The 17599-nt window shown below is 36.4% G+C and overlaps 2 protein-coding genes across 2 annotated transcripts; both read right to left on the bottom strand.

Annotated features, from left to right (window-relative positions):
* Positions 1 to 167: 167 nt before the first annotated feature.
* Positions 168 to 1835, bottom strand: LOC120631736 (piggyBac transposable element-derived protein 4-like). Its single transcript, XM_039901418.1, has one exon. It carries the CDS (start codon positions 1833 to 1835, stop codon positions 168 to 170), a length of 1668 nt encoding a protein of 555 aa, XP_039757352.1.
* A 13274-nt stretch (positions 1836 to 15109) lies between these two features.
* LOC120631735 lies at positions 15110 to 16332 on the bottom strand. Its single transcript, XM_039901417.1, has 2 exons — positions 16165 to 16332; positions 15110 to 15469 (listed from the first exon to the last, which is right to left on the bottom strand). Exons 1-2 carry the CDS (start codon positions 16267 to 16269, stop codon positions 15110 to 15112), a joined length of 465 nt encoding a protein of 154 aa, XP_039757351.1. The 5' UTR covers positions 16270 to 16332.
* Between the last annotated feature and the right edge of the window lie 1267 nt (positions 16333 to 17599).

Raw genomic sequence — 17599 nt, 5'->3', positions numbered from 1 at the left:
AACGCTACCCGTGAAAAAAAAATTGATGAAAATTGGACTATATTTAAAGTAATATAAGGATAAAAATTGAATGAGTAAAACTAGTATTAGAAAAATATTATTTATTATTTATTAATCCAAAGCAGTCAAAATCACAGTTATAAAAATCAAAATACGTAATAAAAAAACTAAGGATTAATTTGGATGTGGATTTCTGCGTAACATTGTCCACAAACACTAGGTTTAGTTGGGCATTCCAGGCACACTGTATTTACCTTTTTTGTTTGATCTCTGGCTTCTTTAGCTGATAGTCCAGCATCTCTGTTTTTTTTATAACAATGGATGCATCGTCGCCGAATAAGTCTTCCTCTATGATCAGTAAGTGTTGATTTACTGAATTTATGTTGTATTTGCCGCCTTGGCAAACTACCCACTGAGTTCGAACTGGAAGTGATTCCCAACATCTGCAAGCAGAGATTCTCTCTGAAATCCGTTATGGTGTACTTCTTGCTACTAAGCTGCTTATGAGTTTTGTAAATTATAAAAGCGTTTGTGACAGCAGTCGAAAATAACAGTTCTATGGCTAGCTTCTGGAACCAACGGATCGTTCTTCTGGCAGGATTGGCATAGCTTGCCATTTGATCTGATAAATCTATGGAGCATTTGTGTTTGTTATAATCAGCAATCAGGGTAGGTTTCATAACTTTCTTGTTACGGTTCCTTTTGCTCGTAACAGTAACAAAACCAACAGAGTGTTTTGTCGACAAAGCTAAAACATCACGCTTGTCCTTCCATTTGAGTATAAGAATACCGTCATTGTTTTCTAAAGCGATCATTTCACCTTTGTTCAATTTTTCTTGAACAACTTTTTTCGGCAATCCTTTCCTGTTTCTGCGTAATGTACCAATCAGATGCGTATCGTTTTGCAATAATTGTTGCGCTAAGTCGACGCTGGTATAATAATTATCCGTCACCACACTCCTGCCTACCCCTAGGTAAGGTTGACATAGTTTCATTACTAAATTCGTAGGTGTATTGGTTTGCCCGCTTGAGTTTTTACCTTCGTAAACGATAAGGTCGTACGTATAACCGTCATCATCACAGACTTTAAAAAGTTTGATCCCATACTTGTGTCTTTTGCCAGGAATGTACTGCATAAATTTTATACGCCCTCTGAAAGCTACCATGGTCTCGTCCACAGTGATATATTCTCCAGGTGTTTTGGCATTTCGAAATGTGGCTGTGAGTAACTGCACCAAACGTCTTATCTTTATAAGACGGTCTGTATTTGATGCATGGAAAAAACTGTCTTCAAAATGCCAACATCTCAATAACAGCTCGAATCGGTTTCTACTCATAGCTTGGCGAGCTATTTCGTTTTTATACAGTTTTTTATTGCTCCAGTAGTCGCTAATTTTAGGTAATTTATTGAGTCCCATAAAAATCAGCAGGCCCAAGAATTTTAAAATTTCTTCTTCAGTACAGTCTGTCCATTTGGCAAGTCTCATGTTGCGTGTGACAACTTTAAGTATTTTTACCTTATTAGCATAACAATTGGTCATTTGCACCATAAGATCCATAATATCTTGGTTTAAAAATAATCGAAAAATATCAAGTTCCCTGTTACAATTGTTAGAAATATTAATACCTGGTTGTATATCCAATGGAAACCTCTTTTGTCGCGATCCGTTAGGTTGATGCCAGTCAGGTCGCGGTGGCTCCGGGGGCACTGGTGTGCTTTCGTGCAGAAGTGAAACATCGTCTTGAGATAAACACGAGTCGCTGCTAGTCGAATTAGATCCATCCCATAATGGCGGCGGTTGATAGTCCGAATCAGAGTCACTAAAATCCGACATTGCAAAAATGCGCGCCAAAAGTCTTTCTCCGCAGGCTAGGTGGGCGGCGCGCGGTCAACTGACCTAATTACACGGGTGGCGTGCCTTATAACTTTTTGACAAGTTATGACAAGTAAATATAACAGCAAATTTGGCGCGCTAATTTTGGTATGCCGGCCGCCCACGTGGCTTGCCAGTTAAAATTTAAAAAACAATATTGGCTCGTTACACTCAAATTTACGTGGGCGGCCAGCAGTCCACGTGGCGGTGAGAGTGTTAAGCGTCATGTAAACTTAATTTGTCAAAAAATTCAACTCACCGATAAGTGTCCGGGAGTTTTTTCCTAAAAGCTGTGGGTGAGTCATGGAAGTTACCGATGCCAGGTATCTTTTTAAATAACTCGTTGTATGACGTATAATAGGTGCTTGTTTTCAGAGATGGGACTTAGCACACGGGATATGAAGAAAATTTGTGGATTTGCAACTTGATTATACCTATCGACAGGTACGGGATGGGTTATTGTATTCAGTTATATCATCACCTCAAGTCTGTAAGACAAAGGTTGCCTGTAAGAGATTGCTTGCAGCAATAAGGCCGCCTTTGCATGTCTACATTGTGTACTGTATACGCCTTACTGTTTCAATGCAATAAAGTGTTTCTTCTTCTTCTTCTTCTTCTGTTTGTAATGAGTAACGACCCAGTCCATACCCAGTTATTTATTAAGGCTATGCTTGCTGTAGATTGTAGGATAGCTGTCTATAACAAATAAATTGTTTTGAACGTTCAAATGAAAACGTTTAACCGCAGTATATCAATCCTTGCCTTCCTCTTGCACAATGTAACAACAAATTCTGTGCTAATAACAGTCATTCATCTATTCTATTGAAAACTGTACAATAGTTGTGAAATTAAACGTTTCTTTTCTTCACAGTATATGTAATAATGTATTAGATTTACCTTGTTTTAATATCGCTAATATAGAACGTAGACTATATGCATCTAAACCTATTTAACATCTGAGCATTAACCAGAGGTCATATATTGTAATATTTAGTAGGTACTTATGCATTAATTGATTTGTTTTTTCTTTATAATAATTTACAATACGATTAGCTAGGAATGAAAATAAGGAATGATAGTCCAGTAGGCGGTGATAGTCCAGTGGTTAGGACTTCAGCTTCACTCTCGGGAGAAGAGTTCGAATCCCAGCATGCACCTCTAACTTTTCTAAGTTATGTGCGTTTTAAGCAATTAAAGTATGAAAATTCAAAAAATCAAAATTCATTTATATGTCAAGTAGGCCTAATATAAGCACTTTTGAAACGTAAAGTCTGATTGTATCACTTACTTCAACGGTGAAGGAAAACATCGTGAGAAAACCTGTATGCTTAGAGTTATCCATATTGTTCTCAAAGGTGTGTGGAGTCCACCAATTAACACTGGGCCAGCGTGGTGGATTACGGCCTTAACCCCTTCTCGTTGTGGGAGGTGACCCGTGTTCTGTAGCAGGTATGGTATGGTAATGATCGTGAAAAATCAATGCACCACCCCATTAGAAAGGTTTAAGCCGTTGGTGAAATTCACACGCCTTTGAGAGCATTTTGGTGAACATTCAGGTATGCAGGTTTCCCCACGATGGTTTCCTTTACCATTAAAGCAAGTGATCATTTTAATTCTTTAAAAAGGCTCCGAAAAGTTACAAACGCGAGCTAGAGATCGAACTCGGTCGCCCCGAAAGGGAGGCTGAAGCTTTAACCAGTGGGCTATCACCGTTTTTAATAAGTAAGTTAAAAAACATCTTCTTATTAAAAGGTTACTCACAACCCCAAACAAGAAACAGTACCCTAATAAGTCCGCGAAAAAGGCTTACGCCATCATTTTTCCGCTGTTTTGGAATATTCTAATAAATCCTTTAATGTCTCAGGCTCCGTTTCTTTTCAAACATTTCCCTTTCGTTTCCTAATACCTCAGCTTATTTGTTCGTAAAGGGATTACTTTGTGGAGTACAATCGGGCACATAATGTTAAAACCTTTGGTTTCACAGAAACAAACAGAAACAGAACAGAACAGAAAAGGTAGTTTTGACTTCTCAAAAGTCTTTATTTAAATATAAATTGAACATGGTATCTATATAACACTATGTGCAGTGGCGTGCACAGAAAGTATGCACAGGGTATGCAGATGGAATAAAATGAAGAAAATTTATAAAAAAACTTAAGGATAGGCATTGTAAGAGTTTTAAAAAGCCTGCCCTTAAGGATTTATAATTCGTACTGGAGATTTTCTTCATTTTATATCATCTGCATATCCTGTGCATACCCTCTATGCACGCCACTGACTATGTGAAGCAAAACCTTTATACCCCTGTTAAAAAAATTGCGTGGACGGAGGAGTGTAAAATTTGCCTATAGTTTTGTATAGAGAACGAGTGCAGAGTACTAATATTTTTTTAATACATTAAATCAATAAAACAACCATTACACACACACGCATATATACATAGTCTTTTTGAATAATAATCTTTGGGTTAGTGGCTTTTTGTCAGGATTGTTTGAAAAATGTTTGTGCCTTGGTAAAATTTGTGATTATAGAAGTCTTTGACAGTAGAATTAAAATATATAAGTAGTTAAATTAATTATGCTCGAATTTTAGCAACTGGGCGACCACTAGTATATTAGAATTACTTATTGTTTATTAAATAATAAATAAATCAATAAATATACTACGACAATACACACATCGCTATCTAGCCCCAAAGTAAGCGTAACTTGTGTTATGGGTACTAAGATAGCTGTTGAATATTTTTTTTATGAATATAATACACATCAATTCTATTCATAAAAAAATATATATAATCTGGGTGTTAATATTATATATATAATTATAATATACAATTATAAGATAAACACCCAGACACTGAAAAACAATCATGTTCATCGCACAAACATTTTCCAGTTGTGGGAAACGAACCCACGGCCTAGGACTCAGAAAGCAGGGTCTCTGCCCACTGCGCCAGTCGGCCGTCATGCGTTTATTGTAAGGTTCTTAAGGATATCTGCAATGCATCATCATATCAACCCGTTACTTGCCTACTACAGGGCACAGGTTTCCTCCCACAATGAGAAGAAGTTATGGCCGTAGTCCAACCACGCTGGCCCAGTGCGGATTGGAGAACTCCACACATTTTTTAGAACATTATGGAGAACTCTCAGGAATGCAGGCTTACTCACGATGTGTTCCTTCACCGTTAAAGCAATTGATATTTTTTTTACTTAAAACGCGCATAACTTAGGAAAGTTAGATGTGCCGGGATTCAAACTCGGCGCCCGAAAGTGAAGTCGAAGCCCTACCCTACTAGGCTATCACCGCTTCTTCTGTAACGAGCCTTTGACGCTTAACTCTGATGCTAACTTTGTGAGTGATGATGCAGTCTAAGATCTTAGCGTCTAATCTTTTGAGGTATAGCAGCTATGGCAGTAAACCTAAAGTCCCAATCAGTTTTTATGCGGCAGTGTACCTTCTCTACGGTAGGGTAACTATCCACTAGTAAAATTAAAAATCATGAATCGCAAATTTCTTTAGCTGAGAATCAAACCTAGGACTGTCCACTCATAAGACCACAACGCTCACCACTGCGCCGGGCAGTTATATGTACAACATTGACGTGTCTGTGTGTGCGTGTGAGTGTGAGTGCTCTGTGTTATCGTATTTCTAGAACGGATGACCCGGTTTTGATGTTGTTTTCATTTGTTTGAAGTGAATTTGAACGTGAGTGTTCTTCGCTACTTTTGATGAAAATTGGTCCAAAATTACCACCGGCATAAAATGGCGAAATATGTATTTATTACAACTCTCTTATTATGGGTATCAAATGAAAGGGCTTGACTAGTAGAATAATATATACTATGATACATTCCAAATCCAAGATGGTAGCCACCACATATAGTTATCAAATAAAAGGACTTGACTAGTAGAATAATGTACCTACAGTTAATTGAAAGGGAAAATTTATTATTAATGTTATTCATACTGACTGTACAGCAAGTTATCCAAAAGATAACGGAACTGGATAGCACCGGATCATACTAACACTCCTCCATATAACCTGCTCTCCGACGCGACATCTTAAGAGATTACACCTGTTTTTTACTTGCCTAAGATTTTTGATTAGGTATAAATAACTTAGTGGGCGTTATTTATTTTGTTTGAGGGTAACAAATATTCATATTCGAACAAAAAATAAGTATAAATAGTAAAGCTTTCTGTGTCAGAGCTCGTCCGGGGCAGTTCTACCACCATTTTTATTTCTGCCGCTAAGCAGTGTTCTGTGTATTCCGGTCTCAAGGGCGTGGTTTCCGTAGTAATTAAAGGCTCATGAGGCTTAACACCCACGCCTCCGGTTTTAGACACAGGTTAAATTTGTCTGGTGGGAGGCTTTGGTATTGGCTAGATACCATCCTACAAAACTGACAAAGACATGCCGCTAAGCGATTTAGTATTTTGGTGCGATGTCGCATAGAAGCCTTGTAGGAATATGACTACCATCTTAATATATATAAATCTCCTGTCACGATGTTTGTCCGCGATGGACTCCTAAACTATTTAACCGATTTTAAATTAAATTGGCACACCGTGAGCAGTCTGGTCTAACTTAAGAGATAGGATAGCTTAGATCTTTAATTATAGTCGCAACTTTATTTTATTGCAAATTATTTGTCTATAATTAATTGATAGTCACATGTTATATATATATATATACTACTATAATCATTAACAAGGCACAAGGCTTAGCGATACTGAATACTTTAAAAACAAAATCAAACGCAGACGAAGTCGCGGGCAACAGCTAGTATTTTATAAATTTAAAATGCATGTAAAAAAAATAGTAAAAAGTGTAAAAATTATAAAAATATAAATGACTATCATACTCCCTAACAGGTTAGCACGCTACCATCTCACCACCACTAACTTGTAGTGGATTCAATAAAAAACAGGGCGGCACGTTGCAGGACGTGGTACCTTGCATACAAGTGTTACTCTGTTTATAGTTGATGATTTTCTACTTATCGTTTGTCATGTGGGCCATTTTGTTACTGTTTAAACTATTGTTTTTTCAAATTTAAACACCCCCGACTTTCAATATAGTGTACATTATTCTACGAGTCAAGCCCTTTCATTTAATACCTATATAGAGAGATTTGTGAAAAATATATAATTCGCCATTTTGTGGCGACGGCCATCTTGGAGCGAATTTAATCAAACATAGCTACGAACATTCCCGACTAATTCACATTCCAACAATGTCAAATTTATAACACTCCGTTGTTTTTGCGTCGGGGGTTCAAAAAGAAAAGGACTAGTTCCATTAGGCCTTATCTTCTTATAAGAAGCAACTTACTTAAGAAATCTGTGCTAGTAAAGGTGTTATATTCTACTAGCTGAAGCACGCGACTTTGTCCACTTTGGTTTCCGAAATCTGACAATCCAGGGTCCTTTTTTTACAATAATAACTGATTGATTGAAGCACCAGATGACAAATAAACCATTGCCTATAAACAGAGTAACGTCATCACTGGATTGGAGTGCAGTATTCAAACCATTTGTCGGTGATCCACTCAGTGAGGGTTTATATCGCAATATACCTACTCACGGAACCATTTGTGAAAATCAATGTCCAGACGCAAGGATCTGACTGTTAGTACAACGAGGAGCGAAATATGGATTCGTTATTTTACAATGACCTTAGGCCAGACCAATCAACTTTACTTTCGGGGGGCCGAGTTCGAATCCCAGCACGCACATCTAACTTTTCTAAGTTATGTGCGTTTTAAGTAATTAAAATATCACTTGCTTCAATGGTAAAGGAAACCTGGAAAAGGCTAGAGTGGCGGATTACGGCCTTAACACCTTCTCATTTTGGGTGGAAACCATAGTGGGCCACTAATGGGTTGATGTGATGATGATGATATTTCATGAGATTATTATATAGTCCATACGTGAGCAGTTTCTATCAAGTTAAATACGAATAACACATAATGGACAAGAAAGCTAAGGTTTTTTAACTCTAGCTACGTTATCAGCGCTTGGTTTGGTAATATTTAGAAAATTTTGCTATATCTATGCAAAATTTTCGAAAGATTTTTGCTGTTAAGCAATTTAAAAATAACACTACTATTTACCCCCCGGAAAATTTATCCTTGGGAATTACAAAGTATCCTATCTTTCTGCCAAATTTAGCGAACAAGATCGAGGTTGAGCAAAAATATTTCACAAACAGCCTGACAAACTTAAGCAATAATCCTTACCAACTAAAGTTTAATGTTACCTGTTGTGCTTAAGAAGAACATTAACAGACAACGCTTCTGTGCCGAATGTGTACAGCAAGCCTTTGCGACTCGCTTGATATCATACAACTAGTCTATCGTGGTCTACCAACACTGCGTTTTTCAGTGCGGGGTCGCCTAGCACCTTGGGACCCCAACGTAGGTAGATCGTTTAGCCGTACTACGCGCCCCGCCCATTGTCACTTCAGATTCGTTAAGCTATGTCGGTAACTCTGGTTCTTCTACAATACTTATATACTACAGAATCTTTACTTATATTATAAATGTGAAAGTGTGTTGCTTGCTTTAAGCCTTAATTAGCAACTAATCAAATTGATTTTTGCTAGCTACTTTTTATACCTGAAAAACAAACGGTTCCCAAAAGATTTGTAAGAAACCGCAAGAAACGGGGATGTCTTGAACGTAGGCAGAAGCTAGTAGTCGTATGTCATATTTAAAAGAATAATTATAGAATTAGAACTATACCATTTATAGATTTTACTAAGCCCTAGAAACCTTAACAATATTTAATTATAATTTTAAAATATTTCAGTTGCAGTCTGCATATCCTCTGGGAAAAGTACAGAAATCCTTTGTGGGGGTGGGTATATGTTTTTATAACATGAAACCGAAGGTAATATTAGATCTACCTTTTTACCTTAGTTTAAACAATATGTTAACCACACACAAACAAACCAATCGTGGTTAATACACGATCGATGAATCTTAACGACAAGGCTGCTTGGAAGCAGGCCACTCCGCACACATCTCTCACAAAACAGAAAAATTCTAAAGATTGTTGAACGATAAAATGATGTTGGAAAGAGCAATCTGCTCAGTTTCTTGCCGGCTCTTCTTTGTGGAATCTGCTTTTCGAACCGGTGGTAGAGTCACTACAAGCAGACTGACTTGACGTTTCAAAAGTGCTTATAAATTAGGCCTACTTGAAATAAATGAATTTTGGATTTTTTTAGTCCTCCAGTTATAAAATATATAGTTACGCTTGTATGAAAATTTTGCGAAACACGAACTCGTGGGGAACATTTTTAAAATGTTTCAACTTTGTCGCGTTCATTAAATCATTGTTATCCTGCGTCGCTTTTTTGTTGGCCGCTTCATGAAACTAACTATTCTTGTTTCCAGAATTTATATTATTATAAAATGTTTTTATGTATTTCTTTTTCCTGGTTAAAATTAGCTGCATTTTCAGCAAAATTTCATAAATAGAAACCGGAGGTCGTCAAAGTTATATCGTATTTGTTTTTGTTTTGTTATCATTCGTTGCATGGTTTTCACACCAATTTTTCGTTAACTTGCTCTTGTTTCGTGATACTTGAATGAAATTAATGATCTTTTTTAATTGAATTCATTATCATACCCCATTGATGGGTCTTAAAGATATAAATTTATCGTGAGATTTATATTTTTACCCACAATATATTTTGAATTTTTTTTTGAACTTCATTTTTTTTCAGGAAACTGCTAGGATTGTTCTCGCGACGAGAAGGCGTAGTTATGTCACACAGTGATATAAAGGGTTAAGAGGTTTGACCGAACGCTTTTTGCAGACTAACGCAACCCAGTTAGCGACGTTTGCGTGTCTGTGACCACTAATACCGGGTGCGCCTTCCAACTCGAGGATTTTGTTCCGACAGCTGACAGATTCCCCGTGTCCATCGCCCGGAGATCCTTCTCAAGGGATTCCCCTTGAGAAGGATCTCCGGGCGACGGTCATGAACCAGCGGTCAACGCCCTTATCTAAGTTTTGAAAAAGATAAAAAACAGTATTAGCATAAAATATAATAAAATGTAGTCAGACAGGTTTGTAATTTTTTGCAATTATAAATTACTACCCTCACCATAGATCAATATAAATATAAATATAAATTTAAACGCTACGTGAATTCCTAAACTCATTTAGAGTTTCGAATTTAATAAAAAAATTATATCATAATTTATTTCTTACAGGCAAGTAAACTCTAAGGATTCATTCTCAGAGTTTACTTGCCCGTTTCAACTTATTCAACATTACAATTTTATTCTTAAACTGTATAATAACTGGTAGAGTAATTCTTAGCCAACAACTACAAACGAGGAGGATCATTAATTATATATTATCATTACTTATTAATACTCATACTTATGCCTTATCCATAAATGGTCGGTTTTTGTACATCTCACCAATTTGTTCCTTGTTCTTCGAGCAATGTAACCCGATAAAGGTAGCCGAATCAGCAGCATCTGCTCGATTTTCCTCACATTACCGCCACGGCTGAATTGTGTTTACAATCGGAATCGTTTTGTAATATTAAAAAAGAGGTCTCCATCTAATATATCACTAAAAATTTCCTATCCTTACCAAGGTTCGCCGGGCATCTTAGGGGCAGTAAGGTCACCTGTCGATATTTATTTAATATATTGGTTTTCTCTGTCATTTGTAAAATAAATACTTTATATATCCATCTATCTGTGAGTCTTCTCTCTTCGTGAACAAACAAATACACCAACTTTCGCATCTTATTATGGATAAAAAGTCCTTGTGCAGATCAAGGTGGAAGGCATTTGAGCAAGCTATAGGTGTCTGACCAATGATATGAAATCTGCTGTTTACCGTACTTCGTAAGAGTGAACTCTTACCAGACTCTGCAGGCAAGAAGATGGGGCAATGGCAATGGTAATGAGGCGATTAATATCAACTCCAACGATGTAATTCCACTGATAGGACATTGATATATCGCATTATCCATTCTTATCGCTATTTAATGTAAATTACGCATGTTTATGGAGAAAACAAAGCCATATCATTATTGAGACTAAGCACTAATACCTTTCGTTCTTTCTTTATTTCTCTTTCCTATAAGGAAGAAGAACGTTAATAGGCTGAAGGTTATGGCGTTATTCTATAGGTAAAATCAGAAAAATGTAAATGCATAAAATATTATTAAAAAAAAATTAATTGTTTGAAGATGTATCTTTTTATTCAAATGTTGCCTCTAAACGTTTAGCAGCGATTTTCGTTGGCGAAATACAATTGTCCCGGTTCTATTCTGGGGTCAAGCGGCATTGATGCTCGTTACATATTCACCGCTTTAAAAGGTTTAGCTAATATCTTCTATCGTCCGACTATGTTTTACTCTACGGTGATGTTAACAATACGTTTAAATTAGATTCGTTCTATTCTCGAGTTAATACATAAAAATATAAGATTTTCATACAAAATTTTAAGATTAAAGATCTTTTCCAAAAAAACAAATTATTTTGTATTTAATGATATAAAAGCGTTGCGAGATCGCATGCAATCTAGCACGTTTCAGCAAGCAAGCATACCCGCGTAAGTTTGACATAAAAGTGATGACGTAGAGTTAAATAAGTTTGTTCCAAGCATATAATTAAGTTGATCTTGCATCATTGATAATGATAATGACGTCAAGATTTTCGTTATTGACGTACAAACTATCTCCCGATTAGCCGATGAAGTAACAGCAAGAACGACCACTTGTTTGCAATAAATCATTCAACCCTTAAAACATAAACCTGGTTGTCTCAGAGCCGCGCCGCTTTGGTAATATTTTAAAATTTCAGACAAAGCCCCGCAGATTTACGATCGGATTGTGTAAATTGGAAAGTTTGGGAAGACATATTGCGTCCGACGCCGAATTAATGTTCGCATTTCTGTAAAAAAATACTCGTCACTTTATACACCGGTGATTATAAAACAGACTGCTTGTAATAATATACGAGCACCTACTTTCATTTTTACAAGCTTTTGAAGCAAAGTACGATTTTTGATACCTTCGCCTTGTTCAGATAATATCTGTAAAAGGTATATCGGATCAGATATCAGAAGTGTAATATGATTTATTACCACAATATAAAGAAACTATTTAATTATATATCATATAATTATTATTATAACAACGAGTTCTGGAAATCCAATCAATTACCATTGTTTATAACCTTGTAGAAATATGGTTATATTAATTACTTACCTCCTAAATTGTAAATTAGTTCAACCTTTTTAAAACCAATGCGGGGATATAACAGGCTTTCCATATAATTGCCAATGTCTTTGAATTCCGACCGAACTCTATAAAATATACGATCGGATCGAATCACAAATAAAATAGTTTAGAGGGAAGCAACGCTATTATTTTTCAGAATGAGAAGGGTTTAGGCCGTAGTCAACAACTCTGGCCTAGTGCGGATTAGTAGACTTCGGATGCTTTTGAGAACACAATAGAGAACTCTTAGACATGCAGGTTTCCTTTACCGTTAAAGCAAGAGATATTTATTTGTTTAAATTAAAAACGCACATAATTCTGAAATTTAAACTCTGCCCTCTCTAAATGGAGGTTGACCTACCAACAACTAGGATATAACCGCGCATATTTTATGTATTCTCATTAATGAATAATATTTGTAGTTATTGGTAAATCACTATTATAAAGTTTTAACACATCAGAGTGTCTAACGACAGCGTAAATAATTCAACTCCTAAAAATAATCCGGGGTACTTCGGACCGGCTTCAGTTCGGCCGCGCGGTAGTATTTTGAAATTCGGGACAAAACTCCGCAGATTTACGATCGGCTTGTGCAAATTGGAAAGTTTACGAAAACACGTTGTACATTGAAAGTTAGGGTTTTTGTCATTGAGGTGTTATTAACTCGAGATCTTCTAAAATACTGCATCGTTTGCGAAAATTCCATCTCCAAAGAGCGATAATAGGAAGTGTCGTAAAGTTCACCAAGGAATTCAAAGTATTACTGAAGTCATTGAAATTTGTCTGTTTTCTTTATATAAAATATAGAGAACAACTCCGTCTTTAGTCTAGAAGTAAACAAGTTCGATTGTTCAAATTATCTAAATGCGAAATGAAAATTTGAACAATCTGGTAAGGTTGCTTAATAAATCGGCACCGTCATCGATCCCTGTTATTAATACTTAAATTTGCAGAGCGGTCTTCCTTCTTATGTTGAATTTTGACCAATCCGTTTTGGAGAAGCATGGAAGTTCTAAACTCAAACAGCGAGGAGGCATTGATATACTTTTATAGAATTGTAATAAATAAAAAAATACAATGCTGTCTGATAAAATTACCGAAAGTCGAGGGAGAAACGGTAAAAATAAAGAAAAAGTGTTCAGTTTATATCAATTATCTGGCTAGTCTAGTGACAGCTAGTGTTAAAGACTCACTGAACACTTATCATTTGCAGCCCAGTGGGCTGCAATGCGTAGCGTAAAAACTTGCTTTTCGGGAACGTCTAGTGTAGTATATTATAACTCAAAGTCTAAATTAGTAAATTATTTTTGTTGATGTTACCCTAACCAATGATCCATTAATCGGGTCTAACAACCCATATGTTTGATTAAAACTCATGCGGAGAACCGCTTGAACCATAACGGTAATAATTCAGCGGAGAGCGAAAGAGAGGAAAGTTATACTTTTGCAACGTACTTCTGTCCTACTGTAAAATATGTGTACTCATCTTCGTTTTGGACCCTTGACACTACCGGCTTGCACCACTGGCCTTCATACAAAATATGCTGCCTGAAACTATACCGGTTAAACTTCTTAAACGTCAATAATTTTGGCTATATAAATGTTCCATCTTTTGTCTCTTTATCTCTATTTTATACGGAAGATGCAAGCTTTTTTTGTGCTCGTTCCCCATATTTCACAATGAAAATGGCATCCATTCATAATGAGCTGCAGTTTGTCAGATGATTCATGCTTCGATGGGATTGAGATATGGCGTATGCACGAGACGGGTTAACTTGATTACTTGCCCGTGTTTTTCAATCAGGGAACGGTTTATCTAGAATACTAATTATGCAAGCAATTTCGAGTAGCGTATTTTGCACATTCCACTTTCCTATGAGAAAAGTTGCTTTTGCCCAATATTGTTCGCATTGATTCGGTTGTGATAAACTATTACATGATCAACCACCCGTCTGCTCAACGTGGTGATTATGGGCGAAAGAGACCTTTAGTCTAGAAGAAGAAAAAACTTATTTAATTGAATAGAAATAAAAACTTCTAAAGTCCAAATAATGGGTACGTACTCATTATATAAAGACAATAAATAAGGAGCAATAAATAATATCCGAAGGGGCAATGCTGCCAGCATCTTAGGAACTGTGCCTCGCTGGTGCCTAGGTGGTTTCGAGGACGTTTTAGATTTTATTTAGTTTTAAATAGTTTATTTTAGGTTATATTTATAAAACAATTATTTTAAAGAATAAATAAATCATTCCAATTCTAAAAAAAATTAAATAAATAAATAAGTGTTTATTACGCTACTGTCACTTTGAAATAAAGAAACTACACACAAAGATTATTTATAGAACAACGAACCAAAATTCTTCTAGTTCACAATTTTTGGCGATTACAAACAATGGACTATCCGAGTACAAGTGAGTAATCAAAAGATTTAGCGTCCATTAAATAAGCGGAAATCAGCGGAACATTTATACCCAACGACACAGATATCTTTACTTGTGCACCACCCGCAACCATATTCTTTCGGGATATTTCTGCAAGACTCGCAATCTGAACCCATCGAGTTATAATACACTGCGATATCAATTTCATTACTAAACGGGCTAGCACCTCCATATATCACCTGCATTACACCCTCTCTGGTAACTTATATGACTCCAAATTTATAGCTATCGGACTGCATAAAATAATATCATTAATTATGAAAGTTCTTAAATGTGTCAAACGATTATCGGCTCTTATTTGGCATAAAAGGTCCTTATCGTAAATAGGAGTATCGGGAGTATTCAACTTAATTTTCAAAGCCACATTTTCACCAGCTGGTATATTAGTTAGACCTTTTGGTTCCACTCTTAAACACTTATGGTGTACTGGTAACTTATTAAAACTAATATCCCTAACTGGCAAGCTAAAATTTTGGCTAGCTTAGATTTGATTTAGAGACATAATTTTAATTTATTTTTTATTTGTTTTAGTTTGTATTATTACCACTCGTACTATTATTATCAACTATTGAACTACTGATAGTAGCGTTATTCCTAACAGTCTTATCTTTTGCGTCTTCAGATACATTTTTAGATATGCCTGTAATTTCTGTAGTGGCTGTAACGTTTTCACTATTAACAGTTACTTTATTATCCGTTGCAGTTGATAATGTTATTTCTCTCGCCATTTTGTTTTCACAGCCAATATATATATTGACGGATATAGGGTAATTATAGATAGAGACTAGACGTAGCACTATGTATTTTTTGCGAAGACCACCACGTAATATTTCCACAGAAGGACCTCGGCCTATACCAAGACGGTCGACTACTCGGCAGTACGTTATCTGAAAATTTTAAATAAATTATAGATAACGTATTTAAACACAATCAATATTTTATCTTTTAACTTTACAATGTTATTACTAATTATAATGGAATTTAAAAAAATTGAGTTCTAGATTAAGTGTATAAAAAACATTGTATGCATATTACTATTAACGAAACAACTTTTTAAAATAGAAAATCATTAAATTCGTGAATCTTTTAAGGCAGGCGATAATAATCAAAAAAATCTATTCTAAATAAATCACTAATTCTAATACACTTACAGTTAAAAAATTAAGGATTTCGCAGTTAAAGCTTCGTGCCTGTCTTCGTGAAATGCGAATTTGTATGTGTGAACAAATTTTAAGTCCACCGGGTCTGTTAGTACCAACGTGGTTGGGGCCCTTAGGATGATTTTCATCGGGCCCTAAACCGCCAACGTCTGACTGATCCAAGGTTGCTTTCATCTTTCGCAAGCCAAAATAATGATTGTTGATGTTGGAAAAGTATAATTACTAAGTTACTTGCGGCTTCTTAAGACTAAGTAGAATCTGCTTCCCAAACTAGAGTTATGGTCACTACAAACAAAATAAGCTCAACAGACAAAAGTTTGTCTACCTGTTGTCTGTTGTGCTTATTTTGGACTACTTAGTCGAAATAAAATATATCTACGAGTATGTATTTTTTAAATATTCAAATAATAATGTAGGTTTACCAAACATTCAAAAATCCTTCCATATTTTGCAGTAACCTTGCTGTTGTACTCTCTTTCTTTGTAAAGTCTGTCTTGTGCCACCAGGAAATCATTACGTTTAAACATGCCAACATAAAAATCTCTACACACAATTATATTAACGAGCACCGATAGTAATATAATGGACACGTGCATTTTCTTAATTTACAACAAAATACAGTCTCTAGTTTTCCAATTTACTTTTTATGGCTGGTTTATGATATTAAATTAACTATGTTACCTGTTTACACCTTAGAGTGTGTTTAAGTATATACATACATACATGCTAATGGTATTTCGATATAATTAGATTACCTTTACTGTGAAGTATAAGGGTAAAATTAACCTAATCTCCGTTGTTTTAAAGTCGCATATTCTTCACCACTAAGTACACTTTACTACCGTTCCGCTAGAAGCGCTTACTCCCAGAAGTGTTAAAGAACAAAATCTTAATTTGAAGTAAAGTAGGATAAATTTCACTCTGATACAATAAACTTGTCCTTAAAATCTACTCTATGATTGTTAATGTTCAAATCTCATACTAGGGGTACGAACCTCTATACACAATTAGGAAAAATATAAGCTGTCGAATAAGAATGAGCCGTGCTGGTTGTAATCACTATCTTTGCTGGCCCAATAAATGGCACATGTCTCCAACCACGCTGGCAGAGAGTGGATTGGTAGACTTCACTTCACGCCTTTTGAGAAATTTATGGATAACTCTCGAAAGACAAAAAAATTTATTTCGTTTTATGTTTTTTTTTCTTTCTAACAATTTTTTTTACTGATATCCGTGCAAGTTATTGTGTGTGTGCTATATTTAAGAACGTGTAATATGAATGTTGTGGGGGACGATCGGCAGCTCGCGTCCGTAGGAGCCACCACCTCATCCTGAGGCCCACCCTACACGTGTCCCCTGGGTGGTGCTAAACGAGCAGCCAAGCTACGGGCCTCGCCTGTAGGAGGAGTAAACCTCAACGCTCAAAAATCCCTGCCCAGTGATCACTCCCAACACTGGCCAGGATCCAAACCTTGCTCCCATGATCCACTTTATTTCCCAAACACCTAAAACCTTATTCCTCGTACCACTCTATCCCCATCACAAGCAAACACTCACTCAACACAGTCACACACAAACACCTCACAAACAACACAAATCGTAAAAAACCATGGAAGCGGATCCAAAAGATACACTACCCCAGGAGGGTACCGGACCCAGAGATGGGACCGGAGAATCCCTCTCTGCAACTCGAGCTCCTGTCGCGGACGGAACTCGGGCTGCAGGCTGCCCCTCGTATTCTGGGGGGGGCACAGACCCGCCCTGTGCTATGCACAACATCCAACGACCGAACGCTTTCCCATTACGGACAACGACCCCACACGACATAAGACAGACCCCCAGCCATGTCAACCGGAC

This window comes from Pararge aegeria, chromosome 18, assembly GCF_905163445.1.
Source record: "Pararge aegeria chromosome 18, ilParAegt1.1, whole genome shotgun sequence".
NCBI lineage: Eukaryota > Metazoa > Arthropoda > Insecta > Lepidoptera > Nymphalidae > Pararge > Pararge aegeria.
This window is presented reverse-complemented; position numbering and strand designations above follow the sequence as displayed.

What these genes read in the sequence shown, in the direction of transcription:
- LOC120631735 (XM_039901417.1), bottom strand. Translation starts at nt 16,269, where the DNA reads ATGTTTAAACGTAATGATTTCCTGGTGGCACAAGACAGACTTTACAAA. An exon ending in GAAGGATTTTTGAATGTTTG is followed by an intron (nt 15,470 to 16,164) that starts GTAAACCTACAT and finishes TAAAATTTTCAG; the next exon opens with ATAACGTACTGCCGAGTAGT.
- LOC120631736 (XM_039901418.1), bottom strand. Translation starts at nt 1,835, where the DNA reads ATGTCGGATTTTAGTGACTCTGATTCGGACTATCAACCGCCGCCATTA.